Source organism: Octopus sinensis, linkage group LG14 (assembly GCF_006345805.1).
Source record: "Octopus sinensis linkage group LG14, ASM634580v1, whole genome shotgun sequence".
NCBI classification, from domain to species: domain Eukaryota; kingdom Metazoa; phylum Mollusca; class Cephalopoda; order Octopoda; family Octopodidae; genus Octopus; species Octopus sinensis.
In genome coordinates, this window is record NC_043010.1 from 18,767,491 (window position 1) to 18,786,463 (window position 18,973).

Here is an 18,973-nt window from a genome sequence, read left to right on the forward strand (position 1 = left end):
TTTCTTTTCCAACAGTCTAATCAGTTGTGCGTACACAAAATAATAATAATAATAATAATAGTAATAATAATAATAATAATGATAACAGGAAGAACTAGAATACTTAAGAAGGTTTTTGGCATCTAAGATTACTTGTTGTGCATAAGTGAAATAATAATAATAATTTCTTAGATAAGTACAAACATAAAAATTTGATAGCATGGGTATAGTTGATTAAATCAAGTCCAGTATTTGACTGATAATAATAATAATAATAATCTTTTATTGGCCACAAGAGCCCAAGGCATTGGAAACATTACAAGGACAAGATATAAAACAGCGGGGAGCAGGGTTTACATTGGGCAAAAAAAAAAGTAACAGTAACAACAAATAACAATACAATATCAACAAGGAAAAGATCCCCAACAGGAGTGGGGATAGTCCCCTAGGGTAAACCTAGGAGCTCAAAGATCCAGGTTTGCCCTGACTACCGAATGCCCTCTTCCAGCTTGATTCTCTGTCATACAGGCACATGCTGAGAGTAGACTCATTCACTCAAGCCAAGCTCACCATTCACACTCATCTCTCAACAAATTTATAGAGGGCAGCACCTTCTTTTCCAGCCTCACCTCCTGCATTGAGTCGATGTAGGCTGAGTAGGCAAATGTTTGTCGTTGGTCCTTGCAGTTTTAATAATTATGGTTTGAATGATTTCTGAGACACAAGGCCACAAATTTTAGAGAAGGATGTCAATGATTAAATCTACCCCAGTATATGACTGGTACTCTATTTTATTAAGCTCCCACCCTACACCTAGGAAAAAGACAAAAAGTGCAGAGAAAACAAGAGGGATTTGAACTGATATTATTATGATATGACGAAATAGCTCAAAGGATCTTGTCCATTATACAATTGAGTCTGTTAATAACTATTGCTCCAATAATAATAATAATGATAATAATCCTTTCTGTCTCAGGTTTGTAGGGAGGGGACTAGTTGATTACATCAACCCCAGTGTTTCACTGGTACTTTATCGACCCCGAAAGTTTGAAAGGTAAAGGTGACCGTGGCAGAATTTGAACTCCTCAATATAATAATAATAATAATAATAATAATGGTTTCAAATTTTCGCAGAAGACCAGCAAAAACTGGTACTTATATTATCAACCTCAAAAGGATGAAAGCAAAAAGCTGACCCAGGAAGAATCTGAACTCAGAATGTAAAGACAGACAAAACGCCTGGCATACTAACGATTCTGCCAGCTCACTGCACTAATAATAATAATCGTTTCTGGTTAGAAGTTTTGAAGGGTGGTTTTAGTGAATCACATTGACCCCAGTAACTTGATTGAGTACTTTTTATGTAATCTACTCTGGAAGGACGACAGGCATTTTGTCTGGCCCTGTAACAAATCCACCAATTCACTACACTTAAAAATGATTGCGCCTCATCTTGGTACAAGGCCAGTAATACTGATGGCAAGTGGGGTCAGTTGATATCATTGACCCCTCTACTCAACTGGTCCTTCACTCTATCAATCTCAGATGGATAAAAGGCAAAGTTGACCTCAGCACAATTTGAACTTGGAATTTTCCCACAGCTCTAATGATTCTACTGATGATGACGGTGATGATGATGATAACAGTGTACATAGATACAAGGCCAAATAGAAAAGGGAGGAAAGATACAGTCGACTAAAGAGCCTAGTATATAACTGGTACAGGATTTTATTGATCCCTGTGGTATAAAAGGCAGAGTCAACCTAGACAGCATGTGAAATGAGGACAAGAATAATTAGAAGAAGAATAAAAACAACGACAATAATAAGTTAAAATAATTTTCTTTAAATAAAGGAAATTAACCTAATGTTTAGTTTCCTTACTTTGTTTCTCCCTCCCCACCATGACCAACACCTCTTGGATTGTGTGCGGTTTACTCACTGTTGTGTTTATGTGTGTGTGTGAGTACTTGTCCGCAACTGCACTTTTGTGCTGCAATGTGCATGTGTTATATGTGTGTTTGTGCAAGTGTGCAGAAGAGAGGGGTGGGGTAGGCCGATAGAGGCGACAAGTTGCTTCTGTCTATCTATAGAAAGTCTGTTTCACTGTCCATATTTGTGAAAGTGGAGGGACAGAGTAAGTGAGGTGAGTGAGAGAGAGAAAGAAAGAGAGAGAGAGAGAGACTCATAAGACAGGTTGGTGAAACGTGACTCGTCCATTGAGGCACCCTGCCACATACATGCAGTGATTTGGTGCAAACTTGGCCGTCACCACAACATTGGTGTGTGCCATGTTGCATGCCACCTCACACATCTTCAGTGGTCGCTGTGGCACGCAATCAGGTAGCTCGAGGCATTGTGGGTTGAATGCGAGCAGGCGTGTCCCAAAGCCAAATGGTGAGCAAATGAGTCGGCCATCGGAACTGAAACAGAGCTCTTTAATGAAGCCCCGACCCACATTCGGTTCCTCGCTGTAATAGAGCAGACGTGGCTGGTTTTTGTGAATGCGATAAAGATGCGAAGGATATGACTTAACACCCGAGCAAACAGCTAGCATCCGCTTCTGTTGCTGATGGTGCTGTTGTCCAGCACGAAATATTAAGGTGTAATCGGCAGGCATGCGGGACGAGCCCCCACTGGTGCTCGCCTCAGGACGGCCAGTTTCCATGGAGCTCACTTCCCCTCTTGAGGAACGGTGCCTTAACAAAGAGGAGGAAGAAGATAGAGAGGAACTGTTTACTGTTTCGTGTTGGTTGGAATTACTTGTATTTGCACTTCGGCGCATTCCTTGCTGCTGCGCAGGCGAAAAACGGTTTGGTGCTGAAGTTGGTTGCATTGATTCACCGAATGTTGAAGAACGATTCTGTGTTGTTACATTGGTCACATTCCTGCTACTATTATCAGTTTGGGATGATGATGCATTTGATCCTCTAACGGGATCATTGCCTGGGATACTCTGGCCCCGTTGGTGTGATGTGGAGAACGAGGAAGGGCTGAGGTCGACACGGGGAGTTCGATAATATAGAATCCGGTTGCGAGTAGGTCGACTTGGGTTCACACGACCTCTCGGCAGAAAGTCAGAATCTGAGCCATCATCACCCCCACGACCACTACCCTCATTATCATCATCATCATCATCGTAATCATCACGTTCGTGGTGATTATTGTCGTCATCGTCAGAAGCTGAATTTTCAGGGGTCGGTGATTGCACACGCACATAGATAAGCCAGGAGGGACTGGACGAGCGTGAATTTGAGGTCGGGGATGGTGAACGTGTGGGGATGGGAGACATGGAACCAATAGGTCGACCAAGCACTGGTCCACTGGATGTAGATGGCTGCGGGCTGTAGTCCAACATTTCCTCATCAAAGTCTTCAAAATCTTGTTCATCTACAGAAGTGTCCATCTTCATTTCCTGAATGTCATGCAGACATGTCCACTGGGAAATATTAGAAGAAGAAAGAAAAGAAGAATAAGAAGAAAGTTTCAACTGGAAAAGGATTAAATAAAAATACAAGAGTAAGAGACGACAGAAGAATACAGTTCGGTATTTAAGAGATGAGGAATTATTTACATTATTTTCATTTGACGGATATGTCTTCATCTTGTTTGTTGTTAACACAATATTTCGGCTGATATACCCCCCAGCCTTCTTCAGGTGTCTTGGGGAAATTTCGAACCTCGGTTCTCATTCCTAAGATATTTTTCGAATGACTTAGACAAAATTCCATATGAGGAGGGGAGATAATTGCAAGAATTAAGAACTTTTCAAAGTTGAGATGCCATTAAGGAAAAAGGACAAGTTTATTGTCTGGAGACAAGAAGACAGTCATGGGCGCCTGTTTCTACCTCAATAGGTGTCATCAGCAAGGCAATTGTCTTGCCTTAACTGCAGTAAGAAGTCAAAGGACTTGGGCTTGTACAAAGTGACTGGAGAAAATAGGTGTATAACCTGTTTATCAGTCACACAGACTGAGGCAGAGTTATGTACAATATACTCGGACAAGGCTGTAGTAATTAGGAGTGGGGTTTCAACCTCCCAATCTGTGTGTGCTAAAGTTTAGCACTTACAGGTCAAAATGGTAAAAACAATAATGATAAACAACAAAAACAAAATAGAAATCTGTTGATCAACATCAATGGAAATTGTAGTTTTGATACCAGTGCTGGTGGCACGTAAGAGAACCATCCGGACGTGGCCGTTGCCAGCGACGCCCCGATTGGCCTCTGTGCCAGTGGCACGTAAAAAGCACCATCCGATCGTGGCCGTTGCCAGCCTCGTCTGGCACCTGTGCCGGTGGCATGTAAAAAACACCCACTACACTCACGGAGTGGTTGGTGTTAGGAAGGGCATCCAGCTGTAGAAATACTGCCAGATCAGACTGGGCCTGGTGCAGCCTTCTGGCTTCCCAGACCCCAGTCGAACTGTCCAACCCATGTTAGCATGGAAAGCGGACGTTAAACGATGATGATGATGTGTTATGGTGTGAATAATGTCTGGTGAGATGACTTACTTCTGAGTTTTCATCACTGCTTGTACTTCGAGATAAGCAACACCAGCCTTGGGGGTGGATCTATTTGAAAAACAAGAAAAGGAAGTGAGATGAAAGCAAGGCAACAGCAACAACAAGAAATACACATGTATATCCTTAAAACTGGTGTATGTCTTGAAAACTGGTAATAGCGTTAAAGTTACTTTTTGTGTGGCACCAGCACAGATCTTAGACTTATTCAACTGGTCATCAGAGAAATAAATTAAGGTTTCCAAATCCAGTTTTAGCTTTCACTAAAAGCAAAGACCCAGCTACAGCAATACCATTTGATTGGTTCAATAAAAACTATTCAAGCAACATTTTATTGAATTTTTTTCATGCAAATATTCTCTATTTACTTTTTCTTTCATTGTTAAACACACAACCTTCCAATAAAACCGAAAACCATTTTTTCTAAGTTCTCAATGTTGTAGAAAGTCAACAATCAGACGTGAAATTGCCATTAATAAACTTCAACTTATACATTATTTTATACATATTAATTGCCAGCCTCGCCTGGCACCTGTGCCGGTGGCACGTAAAAAGCACCCACTACACTCATGGAGTGGTTGGCGTTAGGAAGGGCATCCAGCTGTAGAAACACTGCCAGATCAGACTGGAGCCTGGTGCAGCCTCCTGGCTTCCCAGACCCCGGTCAAACCGTCCAACCCATGCTGCATGGAAAACGGACGTTAAACGATGATGAATTAGATTTAGCATATCATTAATCAGTTTAAATTTAGTTTATCAGTAACTTTAGGCAATGCAATGCGGTTTATAACAAAAACTAAATGTTTAGAATGCAGTCTGAGGCATTTCACATATTATCTGCAGAGTAGCCCTCTCTTCATAAATATTTTCTACTATAGGCACAAGGCCTGAAATGGGGGGGGGCGATAGTTGATTTCATCGACCCCAGTGTGTAACTGGTACTTATTGTATCAACCCCCGAAAGGATGAAAGGCAAAGTTGACCTTGGCGGAATTTGAACTCAGAACGTAGTAGCAGACTAAATATCACTAGTAAAGATACTACTACTACTACTACTACTACTACTACTACTATTACTGTTGTTGTTGTTGCTCTTCCTGTGTGTATTTTAGCACTTTTATTATTATTCCAATAACATTAACAGACTAAATACTCCACAAAATTTAGTTTCGCCCATTTATAAGTTCTAAATCCAATCACTTTTCCAATAACCTTCCACTGCCACAAGATCAATAACTTTGAGTCAGTTCTATGAACACTACAGAATTTGTCAAAAACTTCTCCAACACATTATACTTAAAGACATCAAGAAATTTTGAACTTAAACACAAAAGGATGAAATCATTGTCAAGTAGTTTTGTTCTTTTACTGCTCTGGTTAATGAACCATCCACCAAGCTAACAAAATCTATAAACAGACTTAAGCAGCCAGGAAAGCTGGCTGAGAGAAGATAATCTTACCAAAGAATATCTTAAGACCCATCTCTCCTCATCAGCATCACCACTATTGGTGTTGTCATCATCATCTCCAATATTTCCATATTGGCAAAAGCTGGATAAATCTACAATGTTGTAACCCACCTTTCTTCTTAATTCTTTCTCAATCATTTAGGTCCAATATGTTAACATTTGACCTCAATGTTGTACCATTGATTTCCCTCACTTACAGCTATATTCCACTAATGGTGCACCATTAATCCATCCATCAACAAAACACTGCCTTCCAGAATGCACCACACCACACCATTAAACCATACATCTGTCGATCGACCTGACCATCTATCCATCTGAACACCCACCCATCTGCCCCACTATCCATCACTCCACCCATCCATCCTTTCATCCCTCCCCCACCCACCCTTCCGTCCCTCCCCCACCCACCCTTCCATCCCTCCCCCACCCAATCAACACTGTTCCAGCCCTGGGTGGGGCTGCTGCACTGACCTGAAGGGATGCAATCACACACGCTTCATCGCGGCCGGGAAAGTCACTGATGAACTCAACACGGTTCCGATGCCGTTCAAAGACATGGTTGTAGAGTGTGCTGTTGCGACGAGGGATCTGCTCCAACTGCATGAAGCGGTAAAACTTTGGTTTGAATCCCCGTAAATCCTGTTCCAGATACGATAAATCGAGATTGTGGATGACAATCAGATAGCCTTCTGTTGTTGAAATGACAATTTTTGAAGAGTCTGGCGTTAACTTGGAACGCATCAATCCACTGGTGTGGAATACTCGTTTGAAATTTGGTTCATTTACAGAATAACTGCAAGAGACAATATGAATACTTATATATAGATATATACATACATACATGTGTGTGTGTGTGTTGTGAGAGAAAAAACATGAAGTGTGAACTTGGCATTTCTTCCAACAGATAATTACTATAAATAGAAATAGAGGAGTCAGTGGTACCATAAATTGAAGAGTCAGAATAAGAGTCAAAGAAGTAGTGTATCCATTCAACCGTATTGCTCGCCCAAGCATGAGGTTTTTAATCACCCAGCCACACCTGTACTCAGAAGTTTATACAATCAGACTCACCTGTTTATGTCCCAGGTGTATATACTGCCATCAAAACCAGATGTAAGTAACAGGCAATGATCAGCATCATACTCTATGTTCTTCACCCAATTCGAATGGCCACGAAGTGTGCGTATTTCATGCCTCAGATACCGAACGTCCCACAACGACACAGTGGTGTCGTCCGAACAGGTAGCAAACACTCGCGAGTCTAAAAATCTGAAACAAAACACAAAAAGAATTTATGTGTGAATGTGTGTGTATGTGTAATCAAGAATGGTGATGGTGATCACCCTTATCATTTTTATGTCTGGTTTTTTCCATGCTAGCATGAGTTAGATGGAACTTAGAGAGGCAGATATCCAGTGAGTGGATCCCTCCTCCTCCATCGGTTGCCAACCCTTACTTACTCCCCAAGTAAGGTTTTTTCCCTTCCATCAGTCCTCATATATTGAAAGCAATGAAATGGCTGAATTTCAGGACTTCTGTTTACTGGAGAATGTGACTGTCACCATTTTGGCTCAAACAGTGTTTATGAAGATGCATTCGCAAACACATACATAAATACATATACATACATACATTATATGTACATATGTACACACACACACACACACATATATATATATATAAATATATGAGGGTGAGTCAAAATGTAATGCCATTTTATTTAGGACAGGTATAATTACCAACACAGGAACATGTAACATACATCAAAATGAAGCTGGTCCTCTGTGGATCACATCCCTACTTCTTAACATAGTCACCGTTTCTCTCAATAGCGATGTTCCAACTTTGAATGAGAGCATGTATCTCTGCCCCATAAAATTCTGTTGACTGTTCTTTGAGCCACTTCTTCACTACAGTTTTCACTTCCTTGTCACTGGAATAATGTTTGCCTCTCAAAGACGCTAAATCTGGTGATGAGGAAGTAAAAACTGTAGTGAAAAAGTGGCTCAAAGAACACTCAACAGAATTTTACGGGGCAGGGATACATGTTCTCATTCGAAGGTGGAACATTGCTATTTAGAGAAACGGTGACTATGTTGAGAAGTAGGGATGTGATCCACAGAGGACCAGCTTCATTTTGATGTATGATACATGTTCCTGTGTTGGTAATTCCTGTCCTAAACAAAATGGCATTACTTTATATATATATATATATATATACACACACACACACACATTTAAAGAAGACAGAAAAAGATGGTGCTCTTACCTTACACAGTTGACACAGTCAGTGTGAGCCCGGCTCTTGTGTCCAATTAATTTTGCATTAAACGGGTCAAACAGCAAAATACTCTGACGTTCACAGGCAGCAACAAGAATTGATCTGGAAAAAAGAAGACTATGTACATCAACATCATTATCATCATCATCATCGTCATCGTTGCTGTCATCCTTTAATATTCGGCTTCCATGTTGTCATGAATTAGACAGTCAGATGAGATGTATCTGATTTGGCATGGCTTTTACAGCTGGATGCCCTCCCTAACACCAACCACTTTACTGAGTGTGCTGGGTGCTTTTTCTTTTTTTTCAGTGCCAGCATGAGTGAGGTTTCCATGTATCTTGCAAGACTATAGAGTTCCTTCTTTACTGTGTGGAACTATAGGAGAGAGGGAGGTGGCTTTTTGCTAAAAGCCGAGAGTTTAAAGTATGATGGAAAGGATAAAACCAGGTTTGTTGCTGTAGAGGCTACTTTCTGTGAGAAAGTAGAAGAAATAGGGGTGGAACTGGAAAGAGAGATAAAGGTGATGGCAGTGAGGTATCAGAGCATGCGCTTGAAGTACAAAAAGGTGAATAAAAGAGGATATTGGGATAAGACAACAGAGAAAGGTGAATGCTAATGAATGGCTGTTCTGACAGGTTATGGTGTTGTGACATGTTATGAGACATATCCTGTTTGTGCTAACATGGAATAATGTATATTAAGATGATGATGATGATACACATTTGTACATGCATAATATACGCACACTCATATATATGTAGGCTTGAAATGTTCTGAAAATTTTGTGTTTACATAACTAGAGTAATTCAGAATTATGATTCAGTATTTGGGTCTTGAATGAAGAAAATATGGTAGGATTCAGCAGTGCAGAGTTGGCAAGGTTTATTTTCTTGGCATGATTGTGCAAGGGAGGATACTTTCCAATTAATGCTAAATGGGATATTTTTTAAAAGTGTAATTTTTCCTGTTTAGGTTGTGAAAAGAATGTGTGTGATGGCTATATCACATTTTAAACAGGTTTGCTGTTGATACAATATATGTGAATGTGGTTGGTGTTGTAGTATTAATGATTACAATTATCCTACAGATGATATTACTTGTAATACAGTTTCCATTTAGAGGGCAAAAAGAAGGAGTGTTACAGTTGTAATTGGTGGTGCTAGGCATGTTGTTTTGGCTTTCATATTTTGAAATTAACCACAGTTTGTTTCTTTTTTTCACAGTTGTGACTTGTGAAGTAAAATATTATCATACTGTGTATGTTTATTAGTAGACGGTAGTTGGAGATAAGGTACACTTCATCCTTTCTCTCTCTTCTATTCATCTTTTTGTTTCTTGAGGTCAGTCCTCACCACTTCATGATACATAGAGATACATATACATGCATGTATATACATAGATATATATCCACACATATATACATACTCATTTATATATATATATATATATATATATATATTAGAAGAAATGAGGTACTCAGAAATCTGGATGGTTTTATATTTACAGATATTTATTAGTATGTTACATGTTTTTATAAATCATATATCATATATTAATGCTTTTGTCTACTCTTGTGGAGTCCTTTCGTTCCACCTGCATATGATTTATAAAAAAACATGTAACATACAAATAAATATCTGTAAATATAAAACCATCCAGATTTCTGAGTACATTTCTTCTAATATATAATACCTGTACATCACTTCCAAACCTTCTAATATATATATATATATTCATCCTTTTTATATACAAATCATCATCATTGTTAAATGTCCAGTTTCCATTCTGGTATGGGTTGAGTAGTTTGACTGGAGCTGGCCAGTTGTCCAGACTCCAATTGTCTTTTCTGACAGTTTCTACAGCTGGATGCCCAACCTAATGCCAGCTACTCTACAGAGTATGCTGAGTGCCTTTTATGTATCGCTGGCATGGGTGCATTTCACGTGGCACTGGCACCTGTAAAGGACGGGCCTGTATGTGTGAATGACAGTGGTTTTACTTGGCTTGATGCATCTTCTCAAGAACAGCAAATCACTACAACTCCCGGTCCCTTGTCATTTCCTTCTCAGTGAGGCCCAGTATCTGAAGATCCTTTCTCACAACTTCATCCCATGTCTTACTGGGTCTATCCCTTCCACAAGTTTCCTCCACAATTAGAAGTTGGCACTTCTGTATGCAGCATTTCTCATTCATATGCATCACATGACCAAACCAGTGCAGTCTTCTCTCTTGCACACGGCATCCAATGATGCTTATGCCCAGTTTTCCTCTTCAATCAGTTACACTTTGTCATGCATGCAAACTGACATCACCCATCCAACAGAGCATGCTAGCTTCATTTCTTTCAAGCCTTCACAAGACCTCTGTAGTCACAACCCATATTTCACTGTCATGTAACATAGTGGTACATACACAGGCATCAAACAATATGCCTTTCACTCTGAGGGAGAGGCCCTTAGTTACCAACAAAAATAGCTCTCTGAACTTTGCCCAGCCTGTTCTTATTCTAGCAACTATGCTTTCAGAACTTCTTCCTCCTCTGCTAACTTGGTCTCCTAGAAAACAGAAGCGATCTACTACTTCTAATGGTCCTCCTTATCATTTTGTCATGGGTTGGTTGGACAGTTTGATAAGAAGCATCTGGTCTAAGGACTACATTGTGCTCCACTGTCTCATTTGGCATGATTTCTACAACTGGATGCCCTTCCTAATGCCAACCACTTGACAGAGTGTGCTGGGTGTCTTTTATGTGGTAGCAACACTCGTGAGGTTACCATGTTGCTTGCAAGACATGATTTTCAAATGAGTGGAGTTACAGAAGAGTATTTGGTGGCTTTACGCTTGAGATGAGGTACTAAAGTGGGAAATGGTTCTAGGTAGGGAGAAAGATATATGATATCAGGGAAAACCTGGTGAAGCATGCAGTTATGCTCACATTTAATTACAGCAAGAAAATTCTGTAGTTAGAGAAGTGGTGGGGATGTCTTGAGGAGGAAATTGGGTGAGAAAGTCCATTTGAGAATATATTTATAAATATACTGCATTTTCAGAATATTAGGTTTTGCTGAAATGGGTCGATCTTTGCAAGAACGGCATATCACCAGACATCCTGGTCCTTTGATATCTCCTGCAGAAGGTTCAAGATCCTGAAATTAGCCATCACCACTTTATCCCATATTTCTCTGGGTCTCCCTTTCCTACAAGGTCCCTTCACATTAAGTAATCAGCACTTTACTCTTTTACTTGTTTCAGTCATTTGACTGTGGCCATGCTGGAGCACCACCTTTAGTCGAGCAAGTCAACCCCAGGACTTATTCTATTGATCTCTTTTGTTGAACCGCTAAGTTACAGGGACGTAAACACACCTGCATCAGTTGTCAAGCGATGTTGGGGGGACAAACATATACACACACATACATACATAAATATATATATATATGCATATACAACGGGCTTCTTTCAGTTTCCGTCTACCAAATCCACTCACAAGGCTTTGGTCGGCCCGAGGCTATAGAAGAAGACACTTGCCCAAGGTGCCACACAGTGGGACTGAACCCGGAACCATGTGGTTGGTAAGCAAGCTACTTACCACAAAGCCACCATCTCGAGTCCTCTTTCTTGCACATCTGATTCCTCTTAATACCGTTTTTCTCTCAACACATTTGTACTTTGTCATTCATGCACGCTCACATTGTACATCCAATGGAGCATGCTCACTTCATTTCTTTCCAGTCTACTCAGGTCCTCTGCATTCAAGACCCATCTCCCATTACAATGCAACATTGCAGTACTAAAACAAACATCATACAACCTGCCCTTCACTCTGAGGGAAAAAAAACAAACCTTTCTTACCAATAGTGGTTGTGGCTCCTTGAACTATCCCCAACCCTGTCATATTCTGTATTATAGCAACCACCTCCCCTAAAAATTACATCTCCTAAGTAAGAAAAGCTATTGACTCATTCTAGTTGAGTATCCAGACATTTAAGAGAATCTGTTTCCACCGTACTTATAATGTCCACTGCTCCAGTGCATCTATCACAGATGATGTTCAATTTCTCTGTCTGCCTCAGATTCCATTACCTCTCTTGTATGTCCATGGCTTACATAGGGTACAGCATATGGAGTATATACCTCCTCCTTTCCTGCATATCGAACAAGGCCATTTCCCTGAAGGTACCAGAGTCCTGTCCTTTTTCCTGCATACTAAAACTTTAGTCTCTCTTAAATTTATTGTGAAGCCTCTTCATTCCAGGTTTGGAATTTCCTCTCTAATTCCCCAATAGATTCATTTAGGAGAATTAAAGCATCAACATATAGGAACTCCCATGGACAGCCAGTCATAAACTCCTCTGTGTTGGCCCACAGGACTAAGGTGACTAAGCGAGGACTGAACCTTGGTGCACTCATGCCACCAGGCTAGATTCTTCACTGAAATTGATGTTGATTCTCGCTTTACTCACTGAAAGTTGCTGCATCGCTTGTACAGCCTCCACAAGCTATTCATCCACACCAAGTAATCACCAAATCACAGCAAGTGGTACCCAGTTTAAAGCCCCCTTTGAATCAATGTCAGGAGCAGGGGTTTACTTTTAGCTAAGGAGTTCTCCTGTGGTTGTTTCCTTGATACCGCTTTCAAGCATGGAGACAAATTGCATCTCATCTAAATTTACTGTAATGGATGATACTGCTATACCAGTCATTGGGTATGACACCTTCCTGTATAACTTGATGAATTATCCAGGTGGTAATTAGGTATCCTACTTCACCAGATCTTCTGAGCATCTCCGCTACTAGCTCTGATGAAGCTGCAGCTTTCCCACTCTTCGAGTCCTTAATCGCTTTATCTACCACAATGCTGGCAACTGGATTTGCTGGTCCCTCTCTAAGGTTAGCATGAGGTAACTCTTCTTTATTCCATGTATTCTCCACTTTCATCAGCTTCTCATAACAGCACTTCCATGCTACTTGGTTGTTTCTTGGCAGCCACAGATATCAAGTTATCCACCATCCAATCAATAATCAACACGCATGCCACTGGTTCTCAGCTGCTGACTTTGGCTGTTTCAGGAAAAACTGCCAGTGTCTCCCAAATATGCCTGCAAAACCCCATTTAAGGGGAACAACTCTGCTAAACATAAGTAAGAAATTTTGGTCAAAAGATCATTACACAAGTGAAGGCTGTGTATGATGAAGATCAAAAACTAAAAAAATATTTCAAAAGCATGTTTTCACATAAGTATACTCTGCCTTAGAGAAGGCTGTTCTTACAAAGACAGAGAAAACTACCAAACACTAAGGTTATAATATTCAAAGCATCAACCAGAGTGGACAACACCATTTGCATTAAAAGGTACATGGGGCTTATAGAAGGTAACTTTAAAGCAAGATTAAATAACCATACCACTTCTTTTGCAAAGAGGAACAAACACAACACCACAAAGCTGCCATGCATCTGGAAGGGATCAGAAGTGATTGTCAATGAATTGCTGACTTCACCAGCCCCAATTTCTGGCCCCATAATCCCAAGGATTACTATGTGTGGGGCATGACCGAGAAGGACACCAATCGCTCTACCTGCAACACCAAGGTGAAGCTGGTGGCCAAAATCAGGGAGATGCTTGAAGATTGAAGATCTTCCCAGGGACACAGTGAGGAATGTGTGCACCAGGTTCCAGAACCACCTTGAGGCTGTGGTGGAAGATGAGGGCTAATAATACTCTGAGGAGTAGTATTAGCCCTCATATATATATATATATATATATATATATATATATATATATATATATATATGAGGGCTAGTACTACTCTGAGGAGACATTTTTGGACTTTTTAAAATACATTTACTTTTGTTTGAGATTTTGTCTTTTCTTTTTCTTTATGCAAAACTGTCAAATATAGCCTGAACCCTTTATGTATAGACACAGGCACGGCTGTGTTTTCTGCCCAGTCATGCCATGTGGTGATGGAGTCAGCCCAACTGCATGCGACCTTGGACAAGTCCCTTCCACTTTATCCCCAAGCTTGCAAGCAGATTTGGTAGGCAGGATACACACACACACACGCTTATGTGTGTGTGTGTTGCAAACGAGTTCAGTTCATTTACTTTCCATCATGAAAATCATGTCTGGTCCTGGGAAAACTTTACCTTGCTTGGTAACAAGTGAGGGTCAGTGACAGGAAAGGCATCTGGCTGTAGAAATACTGACTCAGTAAAAGCTGGTTGCCCCATGCAAGCATGGAAAAGTAGACATTAAGACGATCATGATGATATATCACCACCATATACACACACATTTTTTATATGTGTGTGTATGTATATATACCATATGTTTGTATGTGTACAAAATGTGTGTGTGTATGTGTGCATGTGTATGAAAGAAATGGCAATTGATAACATGGATGGGATCTATGGATGAGGAAGACCCAGGAAGATGTGGGATGAAGTAGTGAGGATTGACCTCAGGACATTGAGTTTCACAGAAGTTATGAGAATGGTCCAAGATGGCTAGTAATTTGCTAGTCGGCCCTGGGTTCAAAAAGCTTACCATTCCAACCGTCCCCCACAACCCATCCCCCTATTGTTCCTCTAACTACAGCATCGTTTATTCAGCTGTTGCAATTATGAACAGAGATGCACACACTTCATCTCCAACACTTTTGGACTACTAAGTTCCCCTCCTCATGTCACCCACCACCCATTCACAATATTATCCCATACCATTATTGAAAATCATCTCATATTAGCCATCGACCTCCCCTACCACCTACCCTGTCCATCACCTTTTTTGTACTGCCATTTACCACACCCTCCTCCCCGACCCACTCCTATTTCCTTCACCTTCTTCCCTTTCTCAAACTGATATTCACCATTGACCACACCCCCACTTCTTCCCTGTTAACCATTCACTCCATCATCTATTGTCCCTACCTCTAACCATCTGTCCCTCACCTTACACCCTTACAAATTTATCTGCTTTGCACCTGTTCCTTTCCCTATACCCTTCACATTCACTGTCTTGTACCTTAAGGGTCGTCCAGACCATCATTGCCCCTCATCTTTATCCAGACACCTCACCACCACCTTCCTTCCGTTTCCATCTGCAGCAGCCATATATCTTCTCTTCAGCAAGACACCTGTTCTTACCCTTCTACCATCCTCTCATCTCCTCACGCCATCCCCCACAATACTACACTTCCTCAATCAAGAGGTTGTGTAAGCTACACAGTGACTTCACTATTTAATGCCAGTGACACACAAAAAAGCATGCAATACACTCTGTAAAGTGGTTGGTGTTAGAAAAAGCATCCAGCGGACAAACCTGTAAAAACCATGCCAGAATAGAAAATGGAAACCCAATGTAGTCTTCTGTTCTGTCAGATCTTGTCAAAACGTCCAACTGATGCCAGGATGGAATACTGACGATAAATGATGATAAAGACGATGATACATTATATATATTATATGGTAAGCAAGAGTGGCTGTGTGGTTAAGAATCTTGTTTCTAATCCATGTGGTCTACGGTTCAATCTTACTGTGCAGCACCTTTAGCAAGTGTCTTCTACTATAGCCCCGGGCCGAACAACAGCCTGTAAGTGGATTTGGTTGATGGATGACGGAAAGAAGCGCATTCTGCGCGCGAGAGTGCGTGTGAAGATTACACGATGGTTGTAAACGAGATGCCTTGTCATACAAACGAAATTGTTCATTTCCAGTCTTCCGCGAAAAACAAGTCTGGCCATGGGGGAAATACCACCTTGTTTGGAAACAGGTGAGGATTGGTAACAGGAAGGACATTTGGGTGTAGAATATCTACCTCAACAAATTCTGTCTGATCCATGCTAACACGGAAAAGTGGACGTGAAATGATGATGATATATACAGACATACATAAACACATGCATAGCACATATATATACACATATACATACATATGCATACATACATATATATATATATAAATATATACATACATGCATATATACATACATATATATATACACACATACATATATACATACATATATATATATACACACATACATATATATATATACATATATATATATATATATATTATATATATATATATATATATATATATATATATATATACATATATATATAAACAATATCACCTTATGAACAGCATCACTATTGCTAGCAAGGTTCTCATAAAAGTGGTCGTGTCCCTAGGGTGGAGAAACAAAGATTGTGTCGTGTGATAGGAACGAACCTACAGCATCACCACCACCACTAACAACTACAACATCTATCAGGACAGCAGCAGGTTTGCTTACCCTTCTGGAGAGAAATCGAAGTTGAAGATACCTCCGTGGTGCGTGTGCTCGGAGGTCTTATCTGGTTCCCACGTCTGTACGGCTTCGAAACTGGAATAAAGGCCACAGTACATCTGTGACAGATCGCCAAGTGCGTGTTTCAGTCCCAGCTCTCGTTTGCGCTGCCAGCGCCACGGTTCAAACGGAGAATAAGACGCCATAGTTCTTTAATTAGGAGAAGGCATTAAAGACTATTAGTAGACAGGATGCTAACAGATAGATTAAATGAAAGACAGACGGAAATAAAAAATAAAAACGGGGGGGAAATAAAAAAAAAATAAACACTTGGACAGCGTCAATGAGGTAACATGGAACGAAGCTGGCTGTTATGACTGTTACCTCCAGTTGTCTCCCTTCTGTTTCACCCTCTCCTACTACATGTGGGCGTATGTGTGTGTGTGTGTGTGCGCGGGTGTGTGGGTTGTTGTAATTGCAGCATTTCTAATTGTACATCACTAAACGTATATATATTGAGTATTGCTAATTCTCTCTCTCTCTTTCTCTCTCTCTCTCTTTCTCTCTCTCTCTTTCTTTCTCTTTCTTTCTTTCTTTCTTTCTCTTTCTTTCTTTCTTTCTTTCTTTCTTTCTTTCTTTCTTTCTTTCTTTCTTTCTTTCTCTCTCTCCCTCTCTCTTTCTTTCTCTCTCTCTCTCTTTCTCCCCTCTCTCTCTTACTCTCTCTCTCTCTTTCTCTCTCTCTTTCTCTCTCTCTCTCTCTGTCTCTCTGTCTCTCTGTCTCTCTGTCTGTCTCTCTCTCTCTCTCATCTTTTACTTGTTTCAGTCATAGGACTGCTGCAGCCATGCTGGAGCACCACCTTCAAGAATTTAGCTGGGCAAATCATCCCCCACCACCGGTACTTATTTCTAAGGCCTAGTATTTATTCTATCGGACTGTCTTGACGAACCGTTAAGTTACAGGGATGTTAACTAACCAACATCTTGGGTGGGGTTGGGGGGGGGACAAACAATCACTCACACACACACACTATATGTGTGTACGCCCGCACGGACACGCATGACGTGTTTCTAAGGGTTTCCACGTACCGAATCTACTCATGAGGTTTTGGTCAGCCAGGGTCATTAGTAGAAGACATTTGCACATGGTGCCACGCGATGTTGGACTGACCCCAAATTCCTCATGATTGTAATGAATATATATTTATATATGTGTATGTATGGGTGTGTGCATGTATACATATATAGATACATATTTACACACATGATATATAGATATATCATCATCATCATTGTCATCATTTAATGTCCGATTTCCATGCGTTGGACGGTTTGACAGGAGCTGGCAAGCCAGAGGACTCCACCTAGCTCCACTCTCTGTTTTGGTATGGTCTCTACAGCTGGATGCCCTTCCTAATGCCAACCAAGTTGCAGAGCGTATTGGGTGCCAGAGAGAGAATTAGCAATGCTGTATGTATTTATGTATTTATTAATACACAGTTTTTAATGCTGCAATCACACGTGTATATATACCTATACATACACAGACAAACACAAACACACACACATATTTACATATATTTATACATACATGTGTGTGTGTATGTGTTTGAGAGAGAGAGAGAGAGTGTGGTGTGTGTGTGTGTGTAGGAGATATACAATGGATTTATGACCAGGAATAGGAACCTTGATTTTTGCATTTGTTTCTGTGAGTTTCCTTGTTCTGTTTCTAAAGAGACAAGGCACCATTCCTTCAGGGAAACAAGACAGTCATGGATTAAGGGCAACAAATGCATCTGTCTGCTATTAAAGTCGCCTTTTCTTCATTAATAACCATTTCACAAGTACCTCCTTCCTTGGTGACACAGGCCCTGAAGTCAGCATCATTCCAGTTTCCCTAACACCATTTACAAAAATACCATCATCAATTTTTTTGACAATAATCAGTTCTTCTCCAATTTCTACTTTTGACAAATTCTAGACCTAGGCCTTCATCCTGTTTTCCAATGGTTTCTGTCACCATTAAGTTGTTGGTTCCTATATTAGCAGCAGATTTCCATCGTCAGTTCAGTCTTTTAGTAAATGTTAGACATTGCAAGCTTCTTGATACTGCTACCAATATCATTACGTGCCACATAACTGCTCGGATATCCAGTCAGCCTCATTATTTTGCAGGCAGCAATCACACAGTGCAACTGTTGTTATCCTCATGTATCGAAACACCACTCATCCAGTGTATAGAGACAACTCAAACACAGTATTATCAACCACATTGAGACTCAACAACTGCTGTGAGACCATGAAGACTCCCTACAGATCATTTGAAGACCTCATAGCAGGAATTCCAACACGTTGCTAGCCCTTGGACTTATTCATCCATCAAATAGCAACTTGTGATTGCTACTACATTTGGTCTTGAAGAAA

General features: G+C 40.5%; 1 protein-coding gene across 1 annotated transcript; it reads right to left on the reverse strand.

The window, feature by feature from the left end:
• Positions 1-1,375: 1,375 nt before the first annotated feature.
• Positions 1,376-16,952, reverse strand: LOC115218893 (DDB1- and CUL4-associated factor 10 homolog). The gene is made up of 6 exons (XM_029788892.2): positions 16,559-16,952; positions 8,243-8,356; positions 7,045-7,242; positions 6,445-6,766; positions 4,493-4,552; positions 1,376-3,417 (listed from the first exon to the last, which is right to left on the reverse strand). Exons 1-6 carry the CDS (start codon positions 16,756-16,758, stop codon positions 2,164-2,166), a joined length of 2,148 nt encoding a protein of 715 aa, XP_029644752.1. The 5' UTR covers positions 16,759-16,952; the 3' UTR covers positions 1,376-2,163.
• Positions 16,953-18,973: the final 2,021 nt, after the last annotated feature.